The sequence below is a fragment of the Pseudopodoces humilis genome, chromosome 9 (genome assembly GCF_049639895.1).
Source record: "Pseudopodoces humilis isolate 2021_Gansu_Grassland_sample_001 chromosome 9, ASM4963989v1, whole genome shotgun sequence".
NCBI classification, from domain to species: domain Eukaryota; kingdom Metazoa; phylum Chordata; class Aves; order Passeriformes; family Paridae; genus Pseudopodoces; species Pseudopodoces humilis.
Window position 1 is genome coordinate 15,606,525 of NC_142208.1, and position 27,869 is coordinate 15,634,393.

General features: G+C 44.1%; 1 protein-coding gene across 12 annotated transcripts in view; it reads left to right on the forward strand.

Annotated features, from left to right (window-relative positions):
* Positions 1–10,525: 10,525 nt before the first annotated feature.
* The window catches only part of CAMK2G (calcium/calmodulin dependent protein kinase II gamma), a 119,084-nt gene continuing 101,740 nt past the window's right edge, over positions 10,526–27,869 (forward strand). For 4 of the 12 annotated variants that reach the window (XM_014250300.2, XM_014250298.2, XM_014250297.2 and 1 more), the window contains exons 1-2: positions 10,527–10,696; positions 12,526–12,620. In XM_014250300.2, coding sequence (XP_014105775.1) covers positions 10,632–10,696; positions 12,526–12,620 — 160 coding nt within the window. In that variant the 5' untranslated portion in view covers positions 10,527–10,631. Of the gene's footprint in view, positions 10,697–12,525; positions 12,621–27,869 lie in introns of all 12 variants that reach the window. The other 8 variants (XM_088059420.1, XM_005520521.3, XM_088059421.1 and 5 more) reach the window with 4 other exon arrangements.

Below are 27,869 nucleotides of genomic sequence, written 5' to 3' on the forward strand. Positions count from 1 at the left end.
CACACAAGCCCAGCATGTGTGGCATGTTATTCACTGAGCCTGTGCTGGCAATTGGAGAAGTTATGCTGCAAACTTGAATTGTGAATGTCGCTGTTGCTGGTCCTTGTCTTTGTACCAGCCTAAGGCCAGACCAACCATGTGTTGTGTGTTTGAGCAAAGCTTTATGCTAATGTGTTGTGAAGGTAGACTTGAGGCAACCAAAAACCACTCATAATCTTTATCCTTTTCACTTAATACAACATTTGCTATTGCTCTGGCTATATGCTTTATAACAAACAAAGTTCTAGCTGGAGAAAGGTGTTGGAAATACAGGGGGCTAGGTTCTAATCTCTAGCATTGAGATGATTTCTGTAAATTTGGCTTGTTAGCAGGTGGGCAGAGACAAAGAAATAATGAATTTAATGATCAAAGTGTGCATGGTGTCCATAAGACCTCATCTCTAAATCAGTTGGATGGTAATCATAGCTCAAAACTGCATCCATGACAATGTTTCACATACAGAAAAAAGCTGCTGATCTAGGCAGTCACCTTTGTGATATCAGTCTTGGTAAATATGCTTTAGAAAATTATAAAGAAAATTTCAGCTACCAAGAAATGCATACCATCCCAAGAAAAAAAGAGGATTAGACCCTTGAGACAAAAGGGTGAAAGTATAGATTTAAATAAATAGGCAATATTTAGGTTTAGAAAACATCTAAGTTGTTGACAGAAAAATGTGAATATGATACAAAGCTCTCCTAAAGCAAGAGAAATGCAATCTCAAACATTTTGTGTGTTCCTCTAAAACTCTTTAGTTTCACTCTGAAATGGTATTTCTGCATCATAATTAGTGACATGCAAAACAACTAAGTTTTTAACTCTCCTGTTCTCTCTTGCCAAAGTGAATTGTGGGCTAGGAGTAGGACTTTCAAATCCTCAGCTGGCATCATTCATTTGTCAAATGAATTACCCTGGCTTCTGGACTTGAGGACCATACAGTGTGGTCAGGGACAGTCCAGGTTGTTCTTTCACCTACCCCTGTGCATATCTAGGAATATAGACAGATGCCAAAGTGAGACAGATGTTAGTTCTGTGAATTTTAACTATAGCCAGCAGGTGTGATTTCCACAGGGGGCTTGCTCTTCCCATAAGAATGACAACCAAATGTTACAGCTGTGTGGGATCACTGAGTGCACATCCTCTTCCAAACTCACTCAGAAGCAAAAGCTAAATGGAGTTGGGCTCTTAATTGTATTGACAGCATTTATTTTCTCATGTAAACATCAAATGCTTTGTCACTCTCTCTCTCTGACACACCCTAGCCTATCCTTGTTTGCCACATGGAGCTCACTCTAAGTCAGTTCCTCCCAATTGTTTCTGGATCCTTGGCTTTTACACGTATTGTGTGTATATATATGTAAAAATCCCTTTCATCTTTCTTTGCAGTTTATGGTATCTCTGCTTTTGTTCCCATTTGTGGGACTGCAGTACCTACATCCACCTGGCCTGTGCACCATCCAGTCACGTGTACACATGCACACCTCAGAATGAGTCACCTTATCCACATCTTGGTGACAAGGAGCACGGTTCTACTTCATGTGCTTCATACACTTCTGTGATTTGCAAGTATTCAAGAAACAAACAGCCACGAGCTAGCATCTTATTCTCTTGCTGGGATGTATTTTTTCACTGGTACTTCTCAAATGTAACGTAAGGTCATTAAACATAGAAACAACACCCTCCTCTGCAGTATAGAAATTAGATACTTGAGGGCTTTTGAATGTGCAAATATTTGTGTTTCCACACAGTCAGGTGTGTTTGCCTACTGCCCTTCAAAGGCAGGAAGTCTGTGTCACTGCAGACTCACAGTAGCGGATTCTTAATGGGGATCCCAACCCAAACTGACAGATGTTTGGTGTAATTTTTTTAACCTGTCAAGAACCATCTTTTTTTCTTTTGCATTTTACTTTTATTTAGAAGATACAAGGAACAAAGTGCACTCAGAAGGAGGTGTACAAAGCAGTAGCAGTCACAGCCACTCCATAGAAAAGAGACGCAGGAACATAAGGAAGGTTTAGTGAGTTTTTAATTGTGAATGGCACTCCATGCCAAGGCATAATTTCTGGGAGAAATCTGATGAGAGCTGCATGTTTAATTCAGAGTGGCACCACTGCATTACCTTCACCCAAAATCAAGATCCACAGGAAAACGTTTGTATATGTTCATGTTGGAGGAGCAACCTGAATTCTGCCTTCCCATAACAGATGCACTCCCATGAGGTCATGAGAGAGTCACTGTCCCGCTCTCTGGCTCATTTCCCTCACTGTAAAGTATGATTTACTTCACTTATTCCCGCAGGTTTTGTGGCTGTAATGGGGAGTGTAAATCATTATTTTACTTTTGCTCTGGCTGGGAAATCAGGCCTTTCTCACTGAGTGTTCCCTATTTGTTACACAAAGGCAGAACTGAAACCTGAAGAAACCAGAGTCCAGCTGCTAGGTGGATGTTTTGCTGTGGTTCTCAAATACCCTTTTGCTGCTCTTGTTGGCTCAGGCTGTATTTGTAAACATTCACAGGCCCTCTCCTTTGGATTGTTCCTTGGAGCCATATTTTCTTTTGATGTGAAACAGGATGTGTGTGTTAATTAATTTATTTTACTTAGGGTAGAAAATTACTGCCAATGTTCTTTGAAGAGTCCTGTGAGCCATCTCTCCCATTGTGTAAACATTCAGGCAATTTTGGTTAAAATGTTTATTTTTTTAAAATGATGCATAAATGTTAAATTGGCTGTTTTACAGTGGAGAGGTTTTACAGGCTCTTTTAAAAATGTCAAGGTCATCTTTAAACAGTTACTGTTTAAACTGAGGACGTGAAACACTAGACCAAGAGAATTCAAAGTTGAAAAAAGAAAAACCAGTATTTTCTGCTAACAGGTGTTATTTGAGAGTTTTGTGCTGGTGAAAGTGATGGTGAAATACTCTTCAGACATTGCTTCTGCATCTACTCCTTTGTGCTTGTACTGTGGACATTGTTAGGCAAAATACACCCTTCCTGCCTTAGTCCTAAATTTGAAAGGAGTTCTGCCTGGTGATGACAGGAAAGCACAGGCTCTGTAAACGTTGACTTCCTGAGACTGCCAGGAGGGGCCAGTTCATGCCAATTTTGGCAGTGACGTTTGTGCTGTGGAAGTACACTACTTCATGGCTTATAATGGACCACGAGCTTTGATGATTAAATGTTGCTTGTAATGTCTCCAGATTCAGAGTAATCTCTCAGGATAAAAGGGTTTGTGAATCCCAGTGCTGGATGATTCTGTCATGTTACATATTATAATTCAGCACTCCCATGAGGGCAAGGAGCACAGAGTGTTCTTTCTCAAAACCAAAAACTTTCAAGCTGCAAATTTAATAAAATTAATAATAAACCTCTGTATTTTTAAATAGCTTTCTATTCTTTTGTGTTAATGTTAAATAACTCCAGTTATGGTTTGATGTTTAGTTGGTAGGGTGCTATGATTTGAGAGTTTAAAACTGATCAGTCAATGACATGCTACCTGACATACACAGTATTTTACCAAACAAGACCAGACAGATGCCTTGTTCTGAATAGACTGCAGTTTGAGATTGATCCGTCAATATACTATTTGACAGCAAATTCCCCAAGGGAATGATTTGGTCTCTTTGTAATCTCAAGAGTCTGCACACACTTCAAGGTACCTTTGGTGTTTAACATTTTTATTCTGAGACAATAATTCACAGCCATTTAAATCAAGATCTCATAGAAAACTCAATGGAAGAAGTTTAGTATCTCTCCAAGGACTGTGCCATAAATTCAACTGAGATGACAAGGTGGCAAAATGGATAGTGTGAGATACATTAGTTTATCTTAATTTGAATAGAATTCAAATAGAGCTAGTAATAGCCAAATATTTTGATGACTTTGGTTGTGAGAGTTAAACTGGAGGTTTTCTCAGCACTCTGTGCTCCAATTTAAAAAGGCAAAGAAATAAAATTTGTTGCAGCTGGCACTAAATGGAAGTCTTTTCTTTAAGCAGTAGCAATAGATCGCATTGACTGATCACTGGAAACCAAACTGCTCATTTCTCATTCCTTTTGGTTATGGGTGAAACCCAGCAATGAGGGAGTTACTTGTTCATATTCTTCTCAAAACTCTGAAAGGCAGCATTCAGCTCTTGTGACCTGTCCATCCATCATCTTTTTTGCAATATTAGCCTTTCCTTTGACAGGGACCTTAATTTAAAAAGAGGGAGACCCCATTCCAGCATGTGGCATTAGTTTTGAGTATCCATTCAGTAATCAATACCATTCAGCATGGTATATGTTTAATTCCATACAGTATTTTAAGTTGGTGGAGATATCTGGGATATAGGGAGAAATCTGTGTTCATCCTTTACGTAACAGTCATTGAGTCATGCCATCTTGTTTAAACAAACAGTGTGAATCTTAAAATAGCCCCTGAACATTCCACTGCGATGGCCATATTCAAATGAATGTTCAAGATGTTTCCCCACTATCGTATACCCACAGAGTAACCCTTCAGTGACAACAGAGCTGCCTGGAGTCACTATCAAGCTAAACTGGGCACTGGTCGCATGGATCTGTTCACTTCCTCTGGTGAAGCAGGAAAATCTGTTTCTCTGTCATCCATCCACCAAGGGAGGCAACAGAAATTAAATGTTTTGAGGCTAACCTCATCTGAGAGTGATTTTAGCATACCAGTAACTGTTACTGGATAGTTATTAAAGGAACTTGTGGAACATGACCTTGTTGCCATATAAGTGGTGGGAAACACTGCTCTTCACCTGATTAACACTTGACATTGGCCAGTTTCAAGAAGATAAAAATGAAAACTTGGGAGTTTTTTAATGCATTGTTATTAATATTCTTATAGGTACAGAACTAGAGGAAGTTCTTGTTGCTCACATTATTTATCTGACTTTCATAATCCTTTCTGTTTTCTATAGGGTCCTATGGATAAATTTCAAAGGATAATTTAGATGTGATAAAAGCATAATATGTTGTAAAACTGATCAGTTAAGAGAGCAGCCAGTAGACATTGCAGCTCAGCATTCAAAAATTGTCTAATTACATTTCTCTAGCAAAGGAAGTTTCCAAGAGGAATCTGGAAATGTGAGTTCTGGAGCTCACTCAGTTTCTGACCTAGAGCTCATGCTAGTATTGAAGGGACTTGAATTTTCATGAGACGAGAAACATAAAATCAGGCTGCTGTAGCCCCTTCTATATGTTTTGTAGATAAGTACTCAGCTCTTCCAGACCATCCATGTGTTATCTTCCATTAGGCTTTACCTGTATCATATGTAGTTGTGCAGGAATCCAGAACAGCCTGTGATATCTGTCAATAAACCTGATATTGATCCCTTATTAAGGTAGGATAAGGCTGTAGAGAAAAGATAGTGTGGAGTGAGCTTTTGCCAGTTAAATATGCTGAATGTGGAGCAAATGCTTCCCTTTCCTAGTTAGGGACCTAGTCCATGCTTTTGAAATCCAAAGTTGCAAGTTCTTCAAGCTGAGAGGAAAACACCTTGTGTCTAGGTGACTTGGAAAAACCCAGTGAAAGGCATGTGCCCCCATGGCTCACTAGGGAGGCTGGGGAAGCAGGCAGGCTGCTAGCAGGTACACAGAGCCTGATGCACCCAGGCACTGAGACCCTGCCAGACACAGCTGCCCCCTCCTTGGTCTGAGCTCCTGGGGCAGTGACCCCCAGCGCAAAAGAGCAGAGATGTACAGATCAGGGCTGGCCACTTGCTCACACTACCTACTGACCCTGTCTCGTAACAGTAGAAAGCACACAGAGACATTAAAATAGAACAAATTTGCAATGAGATCAGGTTATATGTTTTATGAGCCATATAATTAACATGCGACACTCAGAGCCATGGGATATTATTGACTTAAATAGCTTAGTAACTATCAAAAAGGATTAGGCGTTGACATGAAACAGAATAGCATGTGCACTGACACAAGCTAGGATCAAAATTACAGGGGCTACCAATCCTGGTGCTTCAGGGCATATTTTGATCATTAGCTTGGGGTCAGGAGGAAAGCCACTCTCTAATCAAGAAGCATGCAATATGCACGTGGGTCATATTACATGGATTTCTTTATTGGCCTGCTTTGATTCCTTTCCCTTTTCTGTCTTCCTTTCATACCCTTCTCCTCCTCCTCCCTTACATTTATCATCTGGAATAGGTCACTACTCAAGACAAGACACTAAACTAGATGGATGGCTAAATAGTCTCTACTAATAGGGTAATTTAATATTTGCTTCTCTCCAGAACTCTATAGTTTATTTCAAATATAAATTTTATATTAATTCACTAAAAAGTTCCTTTCTTTCCAATCTTCTTTCTATGCATGCTACCTTTTATTTTTATCAGCCTCATTTATAAATCCTCAGAAGTAGCAAACGAATGTCAGTCTGGGAGAAGGAAGAGAAAAACCAGGCACATTAAAGAAAATTTATTTTCTTGGTAGATACTCAACAATGTAAGTAAAAAAAAATTAAAAAAATTTGAGATTTTGTATAACCAACATGAATAATCACCTAAGAAAATAAGGGGGCTTTCTTCTGTGAATATGAATGTGAGTCCATGAACAGTAATGGTAAAATGATGCTTCATTTAGGTAACTCTTTGAATATTTCTTTGTAGATTCAAAAGCAAGAGAACAGTTAAGAATTTCAAAACTTTTCCTCACCTGCCAAAAAGATTCTCATTTTAAGATGATGGAATATTTCACACAATTTTAGATGTTTGGATGTTTTGCTTTGCATTTTCTTTTGTTACTATACTGAAGTAGTGTCAGGAAGCCCAAACAATAGCAGGGCAGATTGAATTTTATGCCCTGTAACATCTCTGTGAGAGATAAGGCCTACCTGGAGCTACTCACTTTAAAGAGGCAGGCTGGAGAGCAGAGGCATAGAGAGAAAAATTGGATGATTCTTTGCAGGACCCCCAAGTTAATAGCAGAAACCAAGAAATGTACATTTAAAAAATATGCCTACTCAATTTCTTTTTTCCAGGTTTCTTAGTTGCTACTTGATTTCAACCTCCCAGACTGATTTCTAACTCCACCCATTCTTACCTTACCCTTTACTTTTGCTAACACCATTTCTTCCTATCTGGTACTAGCCAGCACTGCTCCACTCAGCACACTGATACATGATGCCCTTGGGCTTGTTCAACCTTGCTGGAAAGATGCTATCATGCATTTTCTCCACCATCCTTCTCATTTTCCACAGTAGTTTGAATTCCAGTTAGTTTCCGTGAAATATTTTTTAGTCCTTCACTCTGCTTCCCTAAAGACCAACGCTTTTGTGTTACTGTCTTCCCACAGACATTCTTCAACATACCAAAGCTGACCTTAGGCTCCATGGACAGATGGGGCCTGATCCAAAGTCCATTAACATCAGAGGAAATGTCCATTTACGCCCATGGGCTTTGCATTAAATCCTTTGCATTTTACTTACTTTCTTTAGTGCCTCTTACTCAGCTCCAGTTATTAAAATCAGATTATTACCTCACAGATCCCTGACAGTTCAGAGTACTGCATAAGCCAAACAGTGCTACTTCAAAGATAGAGACCAAAACTGCGACTCTGATAATGTGAAATCTGCAGCTGGCTAATACCAGAAGCAAAGCATTACTTCCAGATTTCAATCCTGCATATAACTCAGGTCAGGATCTCACTTACTGTTCATTAGCTGAATCTCCCATTACTAGTGCACAAGCTCTCAAAACCATTTCTTACTGTTCAGGTATTTTCTGGTCCCTGCAACATTATTCTGACCAGGCACCATCCAGATTCACCTCTGTTTGCAGTTTTGCTCTCAGTACAAGTAGACTGGAATGTCAGCCAGAACATCAATATTTCTTTCTGTTGACACAATACTCTCTTATCCATATTGCCACCCCTCCTCCTGCTTCATTTTGTCTACATTCCTTTTAAAAACTCTACTCCCATAATTTAGTCTCCCACTCAGTACTTGGTTTAATCAAGTCTGTCACTCAATTTATATCCCACTTCTCACTTAACACAAGTTTCTCAGTTAGCAATCTGTTTCTGTAGCACTTGCTATGCAGAACACATGGTTAGCTTTTCTTTACACACTTACTCCTCTGTTCCCTTTCTGATTGCCAGACCTCACTTTTCCTTGTGGCACTTGAAGATGAGAAATGTCCTCTTTGGTCTCCCTCTTTTTACATTCCTTGTGTATTTTTATAGGACCACTGCTATCAGAGCTTCTCAAATATCATGGGGTGGTTTGTGTAGAGCACAGAACACTTCTTGAGTCCAGTTAAAACAGTTTTGAACTTCAGAATAGCTCTCAGTTTAATACATAGCTTTAGGTAAACCTCTCCTGTTGCTGTACTTTTTGGTCATGGCTCAGCTGCTTTCCTCTGCATAAGATTCACTCCCTCTAGCTGCTTATTCACTACAGCATGCTAAAATTTGGTCCTTATCCTCCACTCTCAGTTTTGTGTTGTTGGAACAGAGCCCTGTTCCAGTTCCTCTGTACATTTTAACATTGGGGAAGGGGTTGCATATTTCCTGATTACATCGCCTAGTGCAACCACAGCACAAATTTAACAGCTCACTTTTCCTGCACAAAGGACATTTAACGTCATTTTGGGTGGTGGAAATGCAGTGCAGATTTTGTATCAGCAACATTGTCCACCTCTGTATATATAATCTCCCACTTGAATTTCGTGTTATCAGCCAATTCCCCTGGTAAGGACCATGGATTGTCAATCTGCTTTCCTCCTTGGCTGCAACTGTTCTGTTAAAGAAACTGGTGGACCACCAAATGAGGCTGTTGGAACAGTTTTATCTTGGCAGGAGCCCGATCAACTGATACCTGTTGGATAGATCATTTGTTGGTTCTCTGAATTATACAGCTGTGTCAGCAGGTTTCCAGGTTTAAATGCTGGCATGGTGTAAGACGCAGAATGCTGTTGTTTCATAATCACCTTCTAGAGGTATTTCTTTGTTGTAATGCTACTGTTATGTTGTCCTACTTTTGCTATCTACTTTCTGCATAGGAGGAGGGAATTTTTGCCCACTGCATCACTTTGGTGTAGTCTTTGCAGCACTGGGCTGGCTGCATTTAACCTGGAGACAGGGAGCAGGGGGGGGGGAAATGCAAGTGGCTGCTGTCACTGCTTTTCATATGATTGAATAAGATGATGATTTCATAGTCCAGACACGCCACAGAAATATATGGTACTTACACAGTACTCTTAATTTTCAGATCAGTTTAATGCTACTCCTGGCTTATGGTACACTCATCTGTCTCTCTGAATGTTCTTAACACAGCTTGCACTCCCAGTCACGCAGGAGAGGCCAGTGCAGCCCTTCCCTCTCTGGCTCGATCAGCGACTGCCCTATATAAATCTGCATATTAAACAGATTTGGCAATTGTTCAGACAGAGACAGACTCACTTAAGTAAAGGGAGAAAACAAACTTGCTTATGAAGGCGGCACTGCAGCAGCCCTCTCAGATGCTGTGCTAGTAGAGACAGCACAGCGGCTGGTTTGTTTTCTTTTGTAGTTGGGAGACTGATGATTTCTGTTTGTCTTCTGCGTCCAAGTCCCATCAGCATAAACCACGCGTGTGCTCGAATGCCGGTTCTTACTCTCTAACAGTTTCAAGCCATTTCGCGTGTTACCGCTTTACCTCTGCACCAGATGGTTCATTTCCTCGGGGACTTCCACACGCGTCCCCAAGGTCGGGCAGCCTGACAGCGCTCGGGAGCACAGGGCCCAACTTTGAGGTGGATCCGCAGAAGGGATTGAGGCCCCGCTTCCCCCGGTCGCGGGCGGCAGCGCAGCGGGCCGGGTTCCCTACGCTGTGCGCCGGGCTCTGACCGCGGTCGGGACGGGCGGCGGCGGCCGGGAGCAGCGGCCTCTCCCTCCCCGCGCACGGAGCGGCCGGAGCGAGCCGGGCGCCTGCCGCCGGCGGGCCGCGACACACAGGGGCCGGGTGGCCCGGTGCTAGCCCCGCTGACGTGCGCCCGGGGGAGGGCGGCGGCGGCTCCCTCTTCCCTCCCCTCTCGCCGCACGCAGGAAGCCTATCCGGCAGCGGCTGGCCCGGCGCCCCTCGCGCGGGGAATTAAGAGAAATACCCGCGGTGCCCCCGGCCGGGGTCTGCTCCGGCCGCCTGCGGAGCGCGTGGGGAGGGGGCGAGCCCGCCGCAGTCCGCCAGCCCTTGGCGCGGGGCGGGGGCGCACACTGCAGTGCCCGCTCCGAGCCCGCGGGCGGGGGGAGCGGCCGCGCCCCGGCTGCAGCCCCCGGCGGGCGACGGCGCTGCGGGCGCCCCGGGAGCGCCCCCGGCGGCCACACCCCGCGGCGGGCCGGGGCCGGCGGAGGGAGGGGGCCGGCGCGGGGTGTCTCCGAGCCAGTTCTCGCGGTGCTGGCCAGGCTCAGCCTCCTTCCCCTCCCCGGCGAGCGGTGACTGTGCACGGCGGAGCGGGGGGCGCCGAGCCGGGCGCCGGGCGGGCCCGCCCCGCCCCGCCGAGCCAGGAGGAAGGCCACCGAGCAGCGCGCCCGCCCGGCCCGTCCCCGCCGCCCTGCCCCATGCCCCAGCGACGCTGAGCCTCCCGCAGCCCGAACATGGCCACCACGGCAACGTGCACCCGCTTCACCGACGAGTACCAGCTCTACGAGGAGCTTGGCAAGTACGGAGCCTGCTGCGCGCCCCGCGCCGCGCCCCGCCGCTCGCCCCGGCCCCGGGACCCACCGCCGCTGCCGGGAGCACTGTGCCGGCGACCCGGCTCTCCCGGGAGCCGGAGGAGGATTAGCTGTCGCGCTGTAATCCTGTTCTCCAGCCCCCTGTCCACCCCAGCGGCACAGCCGCCGGAGGGAAAGGTGTTCCTGCCCTCCTGGGTCGCCCCGCCGCAGCGGGTGTCCCTGCAGCCTGTCTCGGGCTGCGCACTCCTGTTGCACCCCGAGATTTCCTCTCTTCCCTCCTTTCCTTCCTCAGAACCTGGCTGCCCCGTTCTCCTTCCCGCACCGTCTCCCAGCTGCACGTTGCCGTTCCCTGCAACTGTTTCTGCGCTGGGACGCGACACTGTTACAGCCACTTCGCGATGCTTCAGTACCCACTTCCTTGTCCCTGTGAAAGGACCAGGTGCTGCTGCACCGCGCTTCTCCTCCCTCCCCGCTTCCTCGCTTCTTCCCTCCCTCTCTCCGCACTTGTCTCCGCATTGGCAGACTTGCTGCTGCACCCTAGGACAGGGCTTTGCAGGGGAGCGCAGTTGGGCAGGGAAGCAGCGCAGAAAGGGCCAGGGTAGGATTATGGGGACGGTGCTTTCGTGGGTGCTGCTGCTCGCTCCCTCCCTTCCTGCAGCAACTGCTGGGCTCTGCTGCATCTCTTCTCTCCAGCCCGGTGTCCCTGTCCCTCCCCACACTGCTGCAGCTGTGTGTCACCAAGCCCGGGCCCGAGTGCTGCTGCTCACCTTGATGCTCATTGGTTTGTATGTAGAGGTTGAGGAAGGGGATAAAAAGGCAGGGCTCCGCAGTATTGGAGAATTCAAGCTATTTTAGGCACCCTGTAGGACTAACTATGTGGGGCCCTTGTGCAGCTTCTGTTCCCCTCTCTCATAGTTGAAATGTAGACATTTGTCCCTAGACATGGGTTTGCATTCCTGATCTGAAGGACTTGGAATTCTCTGCTAGTTTTCTCATATTTTCACTTTTCACATCTTTCCTGTAAAGCTAGTTGTTCTTCTTTACCCACCATGGTTTTTTGTTGTTTTTAAAGAATAAGGGGCTGTTTCCAAGTGCTAATTGTGTAGTCCTGATTTTCAGTCTCTATCTTTTCACCTTGGTCTCTGTTGTATTCACTCTCTTTCCTCACAGAAATCCTTCCCCTTCTCTCAGACCTCTTCTGCAAGAGTAATTCTCTTTGGAATAGTTGTACTAATACCAATGGTTTCAACTTGAGAAAATGTACAAAACCTTGTAGTTTTTTACTCACTTCATTAATAGCTACATGCTTATCGCCATTTTGCAGGTGGGTTGAGGGATATAAGAGAACTAGTAACTTCTGCAAAGTGTTGCAGTGATTTTGTGACTGAGCTTGCACTTGAGCATGGGTGACATGAGTCCTGGTTTTGTGCTGTGACTGCTGGGGATGCCATCTCTGGGAGACGGACTTACCAGCTAGTGTTTGCAGCGCCGTTCAGGGCTGTTTGTCTCCTGTTTATTAATCCCTTCATGTCCCGTTTCTGTGCCTCTGTGGTGTCTCTCTCCCCACTCTGTGCTCTTCCTACTGAGCTGTCTGTGAGGGGTTTTGAGGAGTCCTTAGGAGGCTTGAGTACCGTATAGACTTAAGTTTTTTCTGATCAGACAGCATGCATTGTTCATCAGATTCTCAGGTGTTGTGTCCCTCCTCTGCACGTCTTCTGCCCTGTCCTTAATCTGGTCCACTCTGGGGACAGGATTTATCGCTATTATATTCTCATTTTCAGTTTCATAGCACCTACCCTCTTTATTTTTCTTCCAGGGGAGCCTTCTCTGTGGTCCGCAGATGTGTAAAGAAAAATTCTTCACAAGAATATGCTGCAAAAATCATCAACACGAAAAAACTGTCAGCCAGAGGTTAGTGTCTGTATCTACCTTTTTTCCCTATATAGTAGAAAAATACTTCACTGGAGTTGAGGCTGTAATACATTCAAGGGATCTGGAGTTGCTTATTTCAGTCATTATTTAGGCCTTTCAAAATAATTGAGCTGTATGGCAAAGAGGAGATTGAAAGAAGGTAGTGTGGGATGATAGAAAAATTCCTGTGTCTGGAAATGGATACTCTGTAAAGTGATGTTGTCTTTTTTCTTCTTGAGATCTTCTTCAAGCTGAGCTAGAGGTAGATTCATCTATGTGTGTGTGTACCAATCACTCATAATAAAAAGAAGTGTTGCAGACTTATTTTGCTGAATGTCTTTTTTACCTAGGAGATCTGTCTTACCAGAACAGATGTGATTATTTATTTGAAAGATAGATGCTCTATGACTTGCTCCTTTCATGTTCTCGTTAAAGGTGGTGTGTTTAGAAGCTAAAAAGTCTGCCTTCAAAGGCAGAAATAGGTTGGATGGAGAAATCTTGCCAATTTGACTTCTCGGCATATTAGAACAAGGGGCCTGTGCTTTCATTACTCCTGGAGACTTGTAAAACCTGGAATGAGACTGTAGTGTTATGGAAAGAGAAAAAAATCTAACTCTTCCATGCTGTTAGTCTTCTGCTTTCCAGGGATGTATGTATGCATAAAGGGTAGTAGATCGTATAGTATGAAAGGAATATGCATCTTAATGTGTAGGGAATCGCTACAGGGATTAAAGTTGCCCTGTGGTTGGGGTGAATGAGAGAAACTGAACTGCAATGAAAGATGCTGAAAACAGGGAGTGCAACAAGTTGAGATGCCAGAGGCATCTCTCTCTAGAAAAGGTGAACAAGAAGAGTTGTAAGTCTATAGAGGCCTTTCGGATTTCACAAAATTAATGTATGAAGTCCTTGACTATCTTGCTAGTTGGGTTGAGGGCTTAGTAGGGGGGTTGACTGAGAAATAAAAGAGAAAAGTGTGAGGAGAAAGCAAATGATCTTGAGAAATTATTTAGAAGTGAATAATGTTTTGCCTATTCCTTATAAAAAAGAAAAATAGAATATATATTCTCCTTTTTGCCAGAATATGAAATGTGATGATAAGAGCAGAAGACAGCTTGAAGAATATGAAAAATTTCCATTTACGGTAGTTTGTATGGTTTGTATGAAAGAGTAGTGTCAGTGGTAGTGTGCTGTGAAGCAGTGATTTTTAATTTTTTTTTTACTTCTGGAAGCAAGCATATGTGCTAAGGTGTTCGGTATTTAGCCTGAGTGAGGTTGTTCTGGGGCCCATCCTGTGGAGCCCTGGATTGTTAACAAGGTGGCTGCAGATCTTTTGAGAATCAGTGTCCACTCAATGGTCACATGCAGTGCCTGCTGATGTAGGTGGGATATCCAATCTCTTTAGTTCAAAATTAGTTCAACTTAATATGGGAGAGGTTTGAAGAGTGGCTTTGCTTTGCTGAAGACCATTAGTGCCGTGTTTGCTCTGCAGACTTCTCTGTCCATCCTGTGGTGAGGACTGAAGCTCAGGAGAGCCATTTCTCAGATGTTAGTGAACACCAGGCTTCTTGGAGGAGGGAGGGGGGAGTTTGACGAACTGATCACGAAGGGTAAACTGTTATTGTACGAATGACAGGGTATTGGAGTTAACTCTGGAGATAAGAAAAATGGGAAAAAACTGCAGGCTGAATATAGTTGAAAATCCAAAAATATATTAGCTGAAGTCCAAAACTCTCAGAAAAACAGATTCAGTTTTTAAGTGTTTGGTCATTTAATGAGTTACAGAGGGAGAAATCTATAGATTCTAATTGTTTTTCATAGTAAGGTGATGACAGTTTAATGACCCAACAAGTGGGAAAAGTAAGTATGGGTGAATATAGGCCATGTTTTGATCTGTACTTACTATTTAGATTTCATACCTTCCTATAAATAAAATACATTGAGGCTGCTAGCCTGGTCTTCAGCTAGTTAACTTGAGGCAGCTGGGAATGATATACTTAAAAACATACTGGTTAGGTAGGGTAAGTGTGGGGTGAACCAAGAATGAAAATGTATGTTTCTGCTACTACAGAAGAGTATCAGAAATTATGGACTGATCAAGTTGTGTTGAAGTTTTAACTGAGGATTGAGGAATCTGAAAAGTGGATGGTGACTTCAGCTGAATATGTAGGTTCCTCAGTTATTCCAGCTGTGCTTGCTGAGAGCTCAAGGGACAAGTACAGAAAGTACTTATAGTAAAAGACTTGAGTATTTTGATAGGAAGTTAGCGAATTCACCTTGGAATAGGTTTTTAAAGCACTGAAGGAAAAATGTGTGCTATTTAGACATTGCAGCTGTAAATCAGTGATTAGGGAGATTCAATTCAGCAACCTGAAAATGAAAGTCTTGCGAAAAGGCATTTTAGAAAGCTGTCTCCCTGAGGAGCAGAATTATGGTGTTAATTCTGCAGCATCCTGGATATGTGTTGCCTGATGTGTCCTTTCCTCAGGCTGGCACTTCTTGGGCTGTCCATGTCTCTGCCCATCAGTACCTCTGTCCAGGGCTCTCCTGGGCACCCAGCGGCATGCTGTCCACTGTGCAGGGTACCCCATCCTCCTGATCTGCCTCCCATGCTGCTGGTTTTCTTCTAGGCATGGTCACAGATTTAGAATATGCCCTTATGTGGGGAAAGCCAGCCCCTCTCCAACTAAAGCATAGCTACATGTAACATATTTTACTGTCTCTAGCAGAATTTGAACCTGTATGGACACCTGATGCAGTAACAGCTGCTTCAGGAGTCAGCATCTTGTCGCTGCTGTAAAATATAGCCCATTGCTCCTTCACAGAAGTTTTGCCTGCTGTAGTGCTTTCCTTGATTCTGTTCAAGGCAATGGTAACAGAGCCTTGCTCTCCTCCTGCAGTACTTCTTGTTTTTCAGTTTTTCACTCAGTGCTTTTCAAGACTTGTGAGGAATACTGGATAGCTAACTGGGAAGTGCTGAAAAGCTTACTGTACATGTCTGAAAAGGAGGAAGAGAAATGCTTCAGGGGGAATTATATGCAATGAAAGGGTAAAGACTTGAAGAGACATGATGTTTTACAAGGCTTCTCTGTGAAAGCAGGGAGGATGGACAGGGTGTTGGTCCAGCTTCAGTCTAGTAAACTTCACCCTTCATAAAATACCAAGTCAGCTGTTGAGAGGAGAGTCTCTTTCTCATATTGTCTGTGATTTTTGGATGCCTGTTCTCTCTTTTAATAAGTTTTGTCAGTAAGAGCTGGTCTAAATTAAAATTCATATTTTGGCTTTAGTGAAGTATTTGCTATTATTCATATTGTGTTGATGCTTAAGACTGCCCAGTGAAGATCATGTCAAGAAGTTTAATGTTAAATAGGGTCCAAATGCTTGTGGAAAAAGAGAAGAAACAGACTTCACCTTAGTGTTCAGCTGACATACAAGAGCAGCAGTTATTACACGTGGAGGAAATACAATGCTTCAGTCATCTGAAATTCCTATGGGATTGAATACACAGACTTTTAGCAGCGCTATGGGCAGAGGGAAGTAATAACTGTAATTTTTTGAAAGTTGTCTTGGAGCTTTCACCAGAATACTTTTTGAACATGAAAATTCATAACAAGTAGTGCTACAGTGGAGTTCAAATGAAGTAAAATTACTTGCAGTGATCAAAAGATCAAGAGAGAAGCAGCAGCTTTAGTAACAGTAGGGAGATATCCCAAATTTGACTTGCCAGCATATACTTCAAGAGAGAGTCTGGCTTTTGAAAGAGGTAGGCAGAGCTTTAGGATTTGATAATTTTTAGGATGTTTTTTATACCAAATATTATTTAGTGATCCAGCCAGCATCTGTAGTATTTCTGCCCTTTTTTTATGTGCAGAAGGAAAAACCTCTGTGTATTACATCTATTGTTAAATTTAATTTGCTATTGAAAATCTGTACCTTTTAACTCTTGCAAGTGACGTCTCATGATGAAAGAATTAAAAACAGCTGTCTTGTAAATTAGTCCACTTCACTGTGCTGTCCTTACTGTGGCTTTGCTTTTGACTGTGAAATAGAGGTGGCTTCTCTCCCTGCTTTTCATCTTTCCAAATTTGTAAACCAGATACGAATTTGCAGTCTACCGAGTTATTTTGTTGTTGTTCCTGTAGGAGATTATGTGGATTGTGGGAGGAGCAGGGAATTACTTCTGTGTATCAAACCCCAACAAAAAAAAAAGCACTCTTTATACTTCCAGTTTTGCCTTTTTTCCCACACCACTATTGTCCTGGCTTTTGGTACTGTAGTGATTGCTGATTTGGGCTTTACAATATGCTTTGTTGAAAGCGTCAGCAGTAGTTTCCCTGGCCACTAAAAAGTTGAGCTTGAATGCTGCAGGGGAAGTTCAGCAGCATCAGTCACTAATATCTCTCTTGATCTGTTCTGTACATGTTCATAGCTGCTGCTTGCATTAAGACTCCCTTGGACTGCTCTTGAGGCTGCCAGGTTTCGAGTCTCTGTGGGGCACAGCACACCGCTGGAACTGGCTGTGTGCAGGCTGCTGCACTGCAGCGGGGCCGACGGCTCTGCCAGGGCAGGCAAACCTGACAGCTGATCACAGGGGGCTCAGGTGCAAAGCCAGACTCACACAGAAGTGTCCTGTCATAGATGTCCTCTATGTGCTCTTATGTTTGCAGGTTGAGGACAGATGTCCTTAATGCAGAGGATGGGAAATCAAACCGTGTCTGCTCAGCCAAATCAGGTCCAGTCATTTGTTTTGGGAGAGAAGCTGCCCTTCCTGCAGCATGGGCTGGGTGAAGAGGTTCCCTGTGCCCCAGCTCCACCCTGTGCCTCCTTTTTGCTGCCTGCAGAAGTCTGAGAGATGCTGTGGTTAGGAAGCATATAGAGCAGACCAGCTGCAGTGGGTTGGAAATGTTTTGGAGGTCTTTGCACTCATGGAAGGAATCAGAGAGCAGAGCAGAATGCTGCACATCCCCCAGAGCAGTGTACGAGGCTGGGAACTGCCTGGTGGAGTGAGTGTAAGAGGCTGGGTGCTGCGGAATGGGGGCTGCAGAGGAGCAGTCAGTTCATGGAGTGGGCTTGTGGGTAGCAAGTGGCTGAACTCTTCACTCTGCACCACAGCATACGAGTGCAGCAGGGGCTGGTGGTGAGGCTGCTCAGCTGAGGTCAGAAACAGCAGCCCTCTATCTCCCACCAGCAGCCTGCCTCCCCCTCTTCTTCCTACCTGCCTCTGCTTGCAGTCCCCTGCATAGGGGAAGAGGGGTTCAAAGAGTGTATATATATATATATGTGTATTTATATACCAGTAGTGAAATTTCATTGGAAGAGTTGTTTGGAGAAGGGGAGGGCTTGTGCAAAAGAAGAGACCCTGACCTTGGAGGAGAGGTTGGAGCTTAGTGGGGGGCTGCTGAGGGCTGGCTTGGCTTTTTGCCTGTCCCAACATACCAGTACAGGCAGGAAAATGCCCTGGTGTGAGAGCCAGCAGAGATTGTTAGGGTGGCGAGTGGTGGAAACCATGCTTTACTGTGGCTCGCTATAGCCAGAAGCTGGCTTCCTCTCACTGTGGACGTTTGTGATGGTTGGGGTTACCCCAGGTTGCCTCTCAGTTTACGCTGTATATTTTATAAAGGAGCTGGAACAGAGCAGACAGGATTTCAGCTTGTGTCTGTCTTCTCAGTGGTCACATTGAGTATTAAATTTCCGGCATTAACAATGACGAGGCGGGGGGGAAGTGGGCACACAGATTGGGCAGGAATTCCTACTGCCTCTGCATGAGGTTAGAGAAAGGAGCTTGGTGAGAGTCAGGTTTCTTGTTTTCCCAACATAAACTGGATTTGTGTATGGCAGAAATGTGATTAGACTAACTCCTGCACGTGTCCCAAAGCCCTTGGTTCTAGAGCATTTACTCTGATCAGCCAGCCATGGTTGAAATATTTGTAGGTATCCCTACAGTGAAGAGCAAGATGTTGAGCAGCCTGTAGATATTTGGGGCAAGGAGAGCTACTTCAATTTCTTGTAAGAAGGATCCAGTGAAAAAACTGTGCGCTTTTTTTGTTGGTTTTGGAGTATAGCACAGAGAATTTGTCTCCAAATTTATTCCTTCTCTAGACAGTAGCAAAATCATCGCTAGCAGAGGGGGATTCATCTGTGGATCATAAAAAAAATTTTAAAGAGTGCCCTTCTCCTCCCAAAAAATGGGTTAGCACCACTGTTTCACTGTTTTAAGAGAGGACTACTACTACTACCACGCCCTCCAAGTATTCTAGTTGTTCTGGCCCCCCAGATTGAGTGAAGACAGCTTTTAGAAGGGAAGCATGCTAGTGCAAAAATTTCTCTCCACTGTGCTGTCTGTGAGCACAACCCTGACAATGAAAGCATCACCCCCCACTTTTTCTGATCTGTCACCTGTTTTGGTATTTGAGGTGTTTCATTTTGTTTCCTCTGTTGGACTCTCTTGAAAACTCCTGATTTTTACCAACATAACAGATGTAAAAAAAACGCACATTCATTTGCCAGTGTTTGACTATAGAGTGAGCTATTGCTGTTGGCTTAGTTGGGCAAAGAGGACAATATTGCCTGGCACCAGGGTCACCGGCACAGGAATGAAGCCTTGAATGCTGTAAAAAAGAAATGTGGAGTATCTCACATCATTGTGTGTTTGCCTGCAACTGATGTGATGTCAGTGCTCAGGGTTACCCTCTTTGAGAAAACAGAGGTGCACTGATTTCTGATGGGCAAATGCATCCTTAAAATTTTGAGTTGCTTACTAGATGTTTTGGGGTTTTTTTTAGCGTATGGAGGAAATGTGACCCTGTAACTTCAACTGCAGTAGTTGCTGCTGATCCTTACGACAATAAGCTTAATGCTTAAAAAATTGGGGCCTTATGAATTAGGCTGACATCATGTTCCTTTTTATACCTTATTAAATGCCACTTTATACTTTGGTAACATCTCCCCAAACATTCTTGTATTGCTGCTTGGGTGATTTTTGGAGAACAGTTGCAGAATATCTCTGAAGAAATGGGCTAGCAGTATCTTAGAAGTAAGCTTTCTGAACACTGAGGGTAGCCAAAGATAAGTGGGGCTTGGATTTAATTTTGTGCTGAAACTGAGTCTGTAGTTGTTAGATTTTGATTCCTTGTAGCTTTTTTCACCTATTACTCTCCATCTGCCTTTCTTTTCCTTTTTAATTTTGATTTTGTTTTGAATGTTCATTTGTTTCTCATGGATCAGTTACTTTAACCCATCATTATATTAATTTATAATGCTTTGATTGAAAATAGCGCTTTAGTAATGCTGCTTTACTCTCCTTCCCTCCCAGAGAATATTGCACAATTTCTGTTGCTTCCACAATTTATATGAGTGGAGTGGGAAGTTGGTTGTTGGTGCAAGTGGCTGATTACTGATGTCTGAGACTAATACAAAGATGCCAGGAGAGCTGGTTAGTGTTGTATCTTGCCTTTTTATTATGGAATCAGGAGAGGAGGAGATGACTGTGGTGGCCTTACTGCTGGCATCAGGATCTGTCTTGCTTCTGGCAGAGTCAGAGGGAGAATTCCCCGTCTCTGAGATGTGAGTTGAGTAAATGCGATGACCTTTCAGAGAATGTGTGCGTGCATCTAACTTTCACGTTATGTTCCTGAGAGCATGAGTTACATATCTCTCTGGTGATCCCCTGTCCTGCTGCTCCTGCCCAAATTTCCCATCCTGAGTTACCTGTTGTCCAAGCATCCACAGCCACGAGCCCTTGTGGCTGGAGTGTGCTTACCTGTGACACTGGGACAAGACCAAGTCAGTGTGGTGCTTCAGAGAAGCTTGCTAGCTAATCTTTTCTCTTTGCTAGAAGCCACAGGTGATTTTCAGTGTTAAACACAAAACTTTTCTTTCTGGGACAGCAAAGGTGGCATCTCTTTCTGCAATGCTGTTGTTTGTGTGATTCTGTCAGAGTCACAAAAATTGAGCTGAGAATTGTCTCAGTAGGCATTGTGGGAATGAAGACAGAGTTCATTTTAAAGAAAAACAAACACCATGTAAACTTATCTCTGAGGGAGGAATATGCTTGCGAAGATGAGCCTGGGAGTGGCCACAGCTCTTTGTAGGCCTACGAGCCAAAGGCTAAATGGCAGATCAGGCAGGGAGTGGCAGCCTGCCTGCTGTGGCAGAGCTGCTGGGTTATCTCTGGGGGCTGTTGCCATGATGACAGTGGCAAACAGGGACTAAAAAATTTACCAGATGCATGTGAGCCAAAGGATTAAACTTTCTCATAGAAGAGAAGGGAGGGGAGGAGGGTGGGTGATGATGTATTAACGAAGGACAGTATCCTAGTGAGAAATACCAGGCTCACTCTCCTATAGCTCCTGGGATGGCAGGGGGGAATGCAGACTGGCATTCCTCCTCCCGTCTAAACTCTGAGAAACACTGCTATGATAGATTTCCTCTTTGAAGAGAGGGTTAATGCACCCTGCTTCCACTGCATAAGTCATTGGGATTTGTGTTGCTTAGGCAGGTAGAAAGGAAGAAATGGGAAAAGATGGTTCTCTCTTTAGTATTTTTTTTCCCTGTATCTACAAGTAACTCTAGTTCTTTACTTTGTGCTTAGCGATTTTCTGCACTAGAGTTCATGCAAATCAAGTTTCAGTGTTTCCTGAAGGTTGCAGACTATCAAACATGGTTCTAACCAGCCTGCACTACTGTCATCAATAGCACAAGACTGCTGTCATTGACAATGTCTGATGCAGAACCATGTCACCACTACTAGGGCTAGGAGCGGTCTTGACCCTGCATATGCTTTTGTTCCCTTCCCAGAGCTGGGGCAGTGTCCCTGCATATCAGAGTTGATAGTGTGGTGGGCAGGCAGTGCATGAGAGGCTAAGCTTGGCAGTTTTCCCTCCACTGAGGGAGTCTGAGGAAGTCCTATTACTACCCTGTGCTGCAGCGTCCTTTGTGGAGGTTGACCACGATAAGGACAGGTCCTAGGAGAATCAGTGATATGCAGCTGCCTGGGGAGCACAGAGCTGGTGAGGGGGTGTCTCTGCACTCAGTGCCGAAAATCTCAGTGCTCCACAGTAAAAGGTGGTATCACTTGGTTGTTTGCAGTACTGAAAGTTACCACATTACCTTCTGGCAGGCAGCTTCAGGAAAGACCTACCTGGTTGTGCCTGGGAAATTTCTGAACAGCAATATACTGGTATAGAATGTTTGTCTGAAGGCTTAGTAAGATAGAATTGTGGTAATAAAAACTAGTTTCATTCTAGAAGGGCTTCTTCAACTTAAAACATTTATTTACTAAATGAGACATTAATATCTATGGAAATTACTGATACAGTTCCCACCAGGACAAATCCCAGTGGACTTTTTAAGCTCCTGTGGATACAGGCCATATGTGAGAGCAAGGATTTTAAGCCTCCAAAGCCAGTTCCTGAAAGCCTATAGAAAGGATTCTTCCCTTTCCTTTCCTTCACTTCTACTCCTCTTCTAGGTACCTGAGTTAGCTGGTGTAGGCTGCAGCTTGTCTTGCGGAGTAACTCCATGTTTGGATGTGCTTTATCTTCTGCAGTTACTGTGTCATCTCTGATAAGTCAGTTAGTGTAGACTGTGGTAAGTGATAGCTGTGAAGACAGAAATGTCATTTCTTGATGTTGAAGACAACTCTTTTTTGAAAGAGGTTTTCTCAGTCCCAGGGGAGCAGTGAGAAAAGGAGAAGTGGTCTGACATAGCCTGACATCTGAGGTGAAAAAAAGGAGATTGAAGAACTAAATCCTTAAACTTCAGCATACTTCCTCTGTTCCCTGTTCTTTTACGGGGACCTCTCTTTCACAAGGGGTCTCCTTGCCTGTGCAGCAGAATATAGTCTGTGTAAAGTTTCCTGCAGCTCTGGAGATGAGTGAGATTTGTGTGTTTATCCAGCTCTGTTTGCTGCTAGAGACCTGATCTCATACACCTGACTTGAAATGTGACTTCATAGGGGACAGTCCAGTGCTTTCTCTGGGATGCAGTTTCTAGATAGACATTTCAAATTACATGGGTACCCTGGAAGCTTTTCCAGGGAAAACAGCTTCCTAAAACTCATCCTATATTGGCCTCCAGTGCCTGCCAAATAAACTTTGTGTTTCTACTGTATTAGAAGAGCTGCCATTCTGAAAATGTCCATGTGTATGTTGGTGTGTTTTTTTTAAAAAAATTATTTATTTCATCATATTCCTTTATGTCAAAACACATAACATTTCATGAGTAATGAGCCAAGAAATTACCCATTGGCTGGAGGAAAAAATAGATGTAGAAGGAGGAACTTGTCTTTACTGGCCCTTGTAACCCACAGGGACCTACTGGAACATTTTTCTTGAAGGCTACTGGAGAGTATAGCCTGGTGATGCCAAGCAGGACTTTTCTGTTGTTTGCCAAAAGAACTGCTGTGCTTTTCATTTTAATTTTGCCTGTCTCAGGTCCAGTCCATGTAAGCTTTAGGTATCAAATGTCCTCTGCTGAGATTGTGTCAGAGAGATTAGGAACATTGAAGTTGCACAGCTTTATTTTATAACTGGTGCCTGTGCGAAAACAAAGCTTGATTGTGATGATGTGTTTCTTCACTGCAAGTTAAAGTAGTGATTCATAGCTCCTGCGTTACTTTAAATATTCCTGATTTTTGGATTGCAGATTGAAAAGTGGCTTTCAGCTCTGCCCATTTTTTGTTTGACTCATGTGTCATCTGGCCTAGAATCTGCCAGCTCTGCAGATTAGGATATTGTGTTGTGTCTGCTGCTTGTTATGAAGTTGCCTGGGTTAAAATTTTCAGTGCAGAGCAATGATCCACAGCCTTCTCTGTCTGTCTGAATTGCTCTTGCACTTAATAAGGATGATGTAGAGGAGTGAAGTGTTGGTCAGCTTGTCCTTTGTGTGAAAGCGCTTCTACAATAGTAGACTGGGAGTTGAGCTCTCATAACACATTCATCTTCTCCAGATGGCCAAGTTCAGCATCAGAGATATGAAAAAAGAGACACAAGGCAGTTGGGTTTTTTTACTAATGATTATCAAATATTCCTAACAAGCTCAGGTGACTAGTTGCTTCTAGCAGTTTGTTGCTGCAGACCTGGTTACAGTTTTAAGGAAGCACATTATGCCTTGTTAAACTCTTTGTGACTATGTACATTTAGTTTCTTCAGTAGTCCTGAAGCAGAGCTTAAAAAGCTTTCCCTTCTACCACCTCACAAATAGTCAAGAAGTTTCTTATGTTCCCTGATGACTTATGAAATGTTAATTTCACTTCAAAAAGTTTTTTCTCATTTTTCTCACACAGCCAAAATTTCTTCCCTATCTTGGAAACAAAAAACTTGGGTCTCACGGTTGCAGTTACCTTATCTGAAGGGGTGGCAGGGGCTGGCTCAGGAACAAAGCAACATGTATCTTGACTGAGCCAGAGGAACTTAAATTCTTCCTTCTGCATCTTTGAATTCCTAGATCCTGCATTGCAGTGACTTGACACTGCTGAGATCGGCCTCCCTGTCACACTGTTACCTTGTCTGCTAACCAGCAGTAGTCTGATACTTACTGAGCTGGTTCATCCAAAACCACCGACGCTTGATGTGATCAGCTGATGGGGACAAGGGAACTTATGTCCAGAAGTAAGCTCACTTGGTGTGGTTTCTCTTCGTTAGGCTGTGTTCTTCAGGATTCTCTGTGCCTAGTGGGTTTCAGACAGAGCTGCTGGAGTTCTTGCACAGGTACAGTTGCTGTGTATGCAGCAGAGAAGGTGCTGATATGGCTGTGCTGCCTTTGGAGCCGTTCTGTGTCCTACTGTCTCACTTACTGCATGTCCACTTTAAGAGAGTTCATCTGCAATGCAGCTGTTAGCAGGGAAGTTCTGTAAATCAAGAGGGAGTGAGTGCAAGTGAGCCTAGTGTCTGCAGTTGTGGCTGGGTCCTCCCCACGGCACAGGGAAACTTGTTCAGAAAAGACTTTTTGCAGGGGGAGAAAGGGATGGCAACACAGTGCTGATGGTAGGAGCCCCTCCCTTCTGTGCCTGTGTATGTATCAGCTGCTCAGGAGCAGGAAAACACAGAAAAGCACAGTGTGACAGCAATCCTGGAACTGGAAAATCCTGTCATGCTTATCCCCTCCTCACTCTGCCACACTCTAACCAGGTGTTTGCTTAGGGCCAGTCCTGTCAGAATGTCTTTATAGCACACTCCCTTCTTACACAGGATGTCCTGTTAGAATTTGGAGCTTGTTGTGAGCTTCTGTATGTCACTCAGAAGTGCACAGAGGCCCCATGGGTTGCAGGTTTACGACTGTGTTGTCCTTCGTTGCATGGCTGTCAGAGAGACCATGTGCTGGTACAAAGGGATGATGCCAGGGAGAAAGCCCACAGCTAGAGTCATTTGGAGTGCCCTGGCTGTTCAGGTGTTGCACCTGGCAGGCCAGGCACTGCTGCTGAGTGACTTGGAGGAGGAGGAGGAGAAGAGCCATGTGTGCAGTAGGCCTGCTACAAGTGGGGTAGATGAGCCGTCTGAGGGGAACTCTGTGAGGACTGCAGCCCCACTAGCACATGTCAGGGAGGCTGGCTGGGGAGCTTGTGGTTTTAAGCGTGTGGCTGAGGAGTGGATGGCTTGTTGTTCTGCTCTTCCTCTGCCTCTCTTCTGCTTCTCCAGCAAGTAGAAGCTCCTTGAAAGACTGCCTGGCTATCAGCCATGACAGGAGCACTTGTACAATTGCTTCCTGGTTCCCCATCCACAAGTTTCTGAGGATATTCTGGTGAAGAAATTCCTCTGTAGCTCACAGGGATCCGTGGAGATACCTAGGGCCCTGTGGGCCGTTGCTGGAGGAGAGGACCCCAGAGGACCTTCCTTCAAGGTGGCTGCAGCTTAAAGGGAGTACATAATGCTTTTCATTCTGGTGCTTAGCAAGCAAGGCTTCCTCCTTCACTGTATTTAAAAAGATTCTGGGCAGACTTGGTTCCAGATTTCTATTTCAATTTCTTTATTTCCACTTGGGAAATAATTTTCAATTGGCAGTCATTGGTGATGCAGAAAAATTTGATGTATGATTCACCACCCACTTTTCCTCTTCTGTTTCCTTTCTCCTCTCCTGTTTTCTGGACATTTGTTGTCCGTCTCTTAATAACCAAATTGTGCTAACTGTGTGTAAGCAATGTTCCCTCCCCTTTTGCTGAGGGACTGTCTGACTCCTTGTAAGAAGTTATTTTTAGGGTTTGCTTCCTGGGATATTCTACCCGTGGCCAGTTATGGTGATGAAAATGTCACTGAGATGCAGAAAGGACTCCCAATTCATTGATAGCATGCCTGATCTTTCTCTTGTAAGGGTGCCCATGGAGATCATGAGTTCCTTACAACTACATTGCCAGTGCTCAGGGACACAGCCCCAGTGACTGTGCAGCATGACTGCCTGTTAAAAGCATAATGGGCTTCTGAATTAGCCCAGGGGAAAAGAAGAAAACAAGAAAAAAGAAATTAAAAATAAGTAAAGCCTTTCTTTGGTTGCAGTGGAGTTTGTTTCTGCCCTTTTTTTTTGTGTACAGGGATGTCAGTGCTGCAGAGCTGTGTGTCAGTGTACCGGGCAGTCCCTCACAGGCAATTTGCTCCTTGTACTGGATGTATTATGTTGCACTGGGTTGCTGCCAAATGGCTGGTCTAGGCTAGAGGAGAAGGTGTGTGCTTATTCTTTTGAAACACCTCTCCCACCCCATGTCTGTGGCTTGCAGCACCCAAAAAAGTTGATCTTTATGGCAGCTATAGCTAACAAAGCATGAATGTAATACAGGAAAATTATAAATCTCAACTGACCAAGGCCATGGGCTGACAAAATACAGTCTCTGGTGTCAGTGTTGGTTTAAGGACCATCTGTTCTTTCTCTGAAGATGGCTGTTCCCTCTGTATTGCAGCATATTTCCTTTTCAGTACCATGCCTTGGAGCAGGAAAACAAGTTCAGAAGAACCATTCAGTAAGTAATTGTAGAATTCCTTGCTTCCTGTGGTGGGGCTGGGCAGTTATTTGCTCTCCAGGTAGATCGGAGACCTATTTAGATCTTCATATTTGTTGGAGCAGCCATAGGAGGGGTTGCTTTAGTGTAGCTCTGGAAACCAGGATCTTCTGCATCTGGGTCAGAGAAAATCACATGTGGAGTGTTATGTTAGCGATGTGGAGATGTGGAAATAGCCTTCGTACACCTGTATCGTACTCCTAGAAAAGAAAATAGGAAGCAGAGCCCCTTGAGTAACTTTGGATCAAGGCAACAGAGAAGTTTAACTTGGTTTTCAGGACTGATGCTGTTGGGATCAGAAAGCCATGTGGCTGCAGTGCAGGGATGGTGACAGCAGTCTCGAGTGCATGAGTGCTGTGCCTGTGCAACACAGAGACTTGTGAGCTGCCCACAAAAAAATCCAGTTACAGAAAGATTGGGGAGACTTCTGATTAAATAGCATCTTCAGAGTTATCAGTGCTTAGAAACTCCTCTTATGCTTTTACATACAAAGAGTTTATTTCCATGTGTGTAACATACACACGTAACCCTGTGTAAATTTTTATGTAATTCTGACATTTGAAGTTGTTTTATCGAAAGATAACTTCTATTATGTCTTCTTGCTGTCTTGCTTTCATACAATACCTTGAAGTGTCTGAGCATTTTATATGCACAGGGTGTAGTTCTTGGACTCTTCAGGAGCCGGAGGTAACTACACGGTCTCTTTCCCTGCTGCCCTGTGTTCCTAACTGCCATGTGGATTTACTGAGGTTTGCTCTTTGGTACAGAAGTATTTTGGTGGTTCTGCTACAGGTGGTATCTGGCGTGGCACATGTGTGCATTTTTAAGTCTTCTCTCATTGAAATGCCTGGTTAGCTGCTATGTATTTACAGCTTGCTCTGCTTAATTTAAAGTTCTTCTTGCATCGCTAGGGGAACTTAGCCTTAAAATAGATGGTTTGACCTTTTTTTTTTAAATTATTCTAATCCCCTGAGGCTTGATGTTCCTTCTTGTCAGAAGAGTGTATTTTAACAGAGGTATTATCTTATTTGGAGAGAAGTCATTCAGCACTGGGATGCAGTGCCATTCATCTGTGCCTTTAAGAAGATTTTCTATTTAGTTTACTTCCCTCATTCATGTCTCTCAAATGTCAAATCAAGGCAGCATTTCCAGCATCCTTCCTTTTCTCAACTGGCTGGAATGGCTAAAAAAGAAGCAATGGGTATAGACTTGGTGTTGCATGGACACAGGCCCCACATCATCTCCTGTAGTGAAGGATGGCATTATGC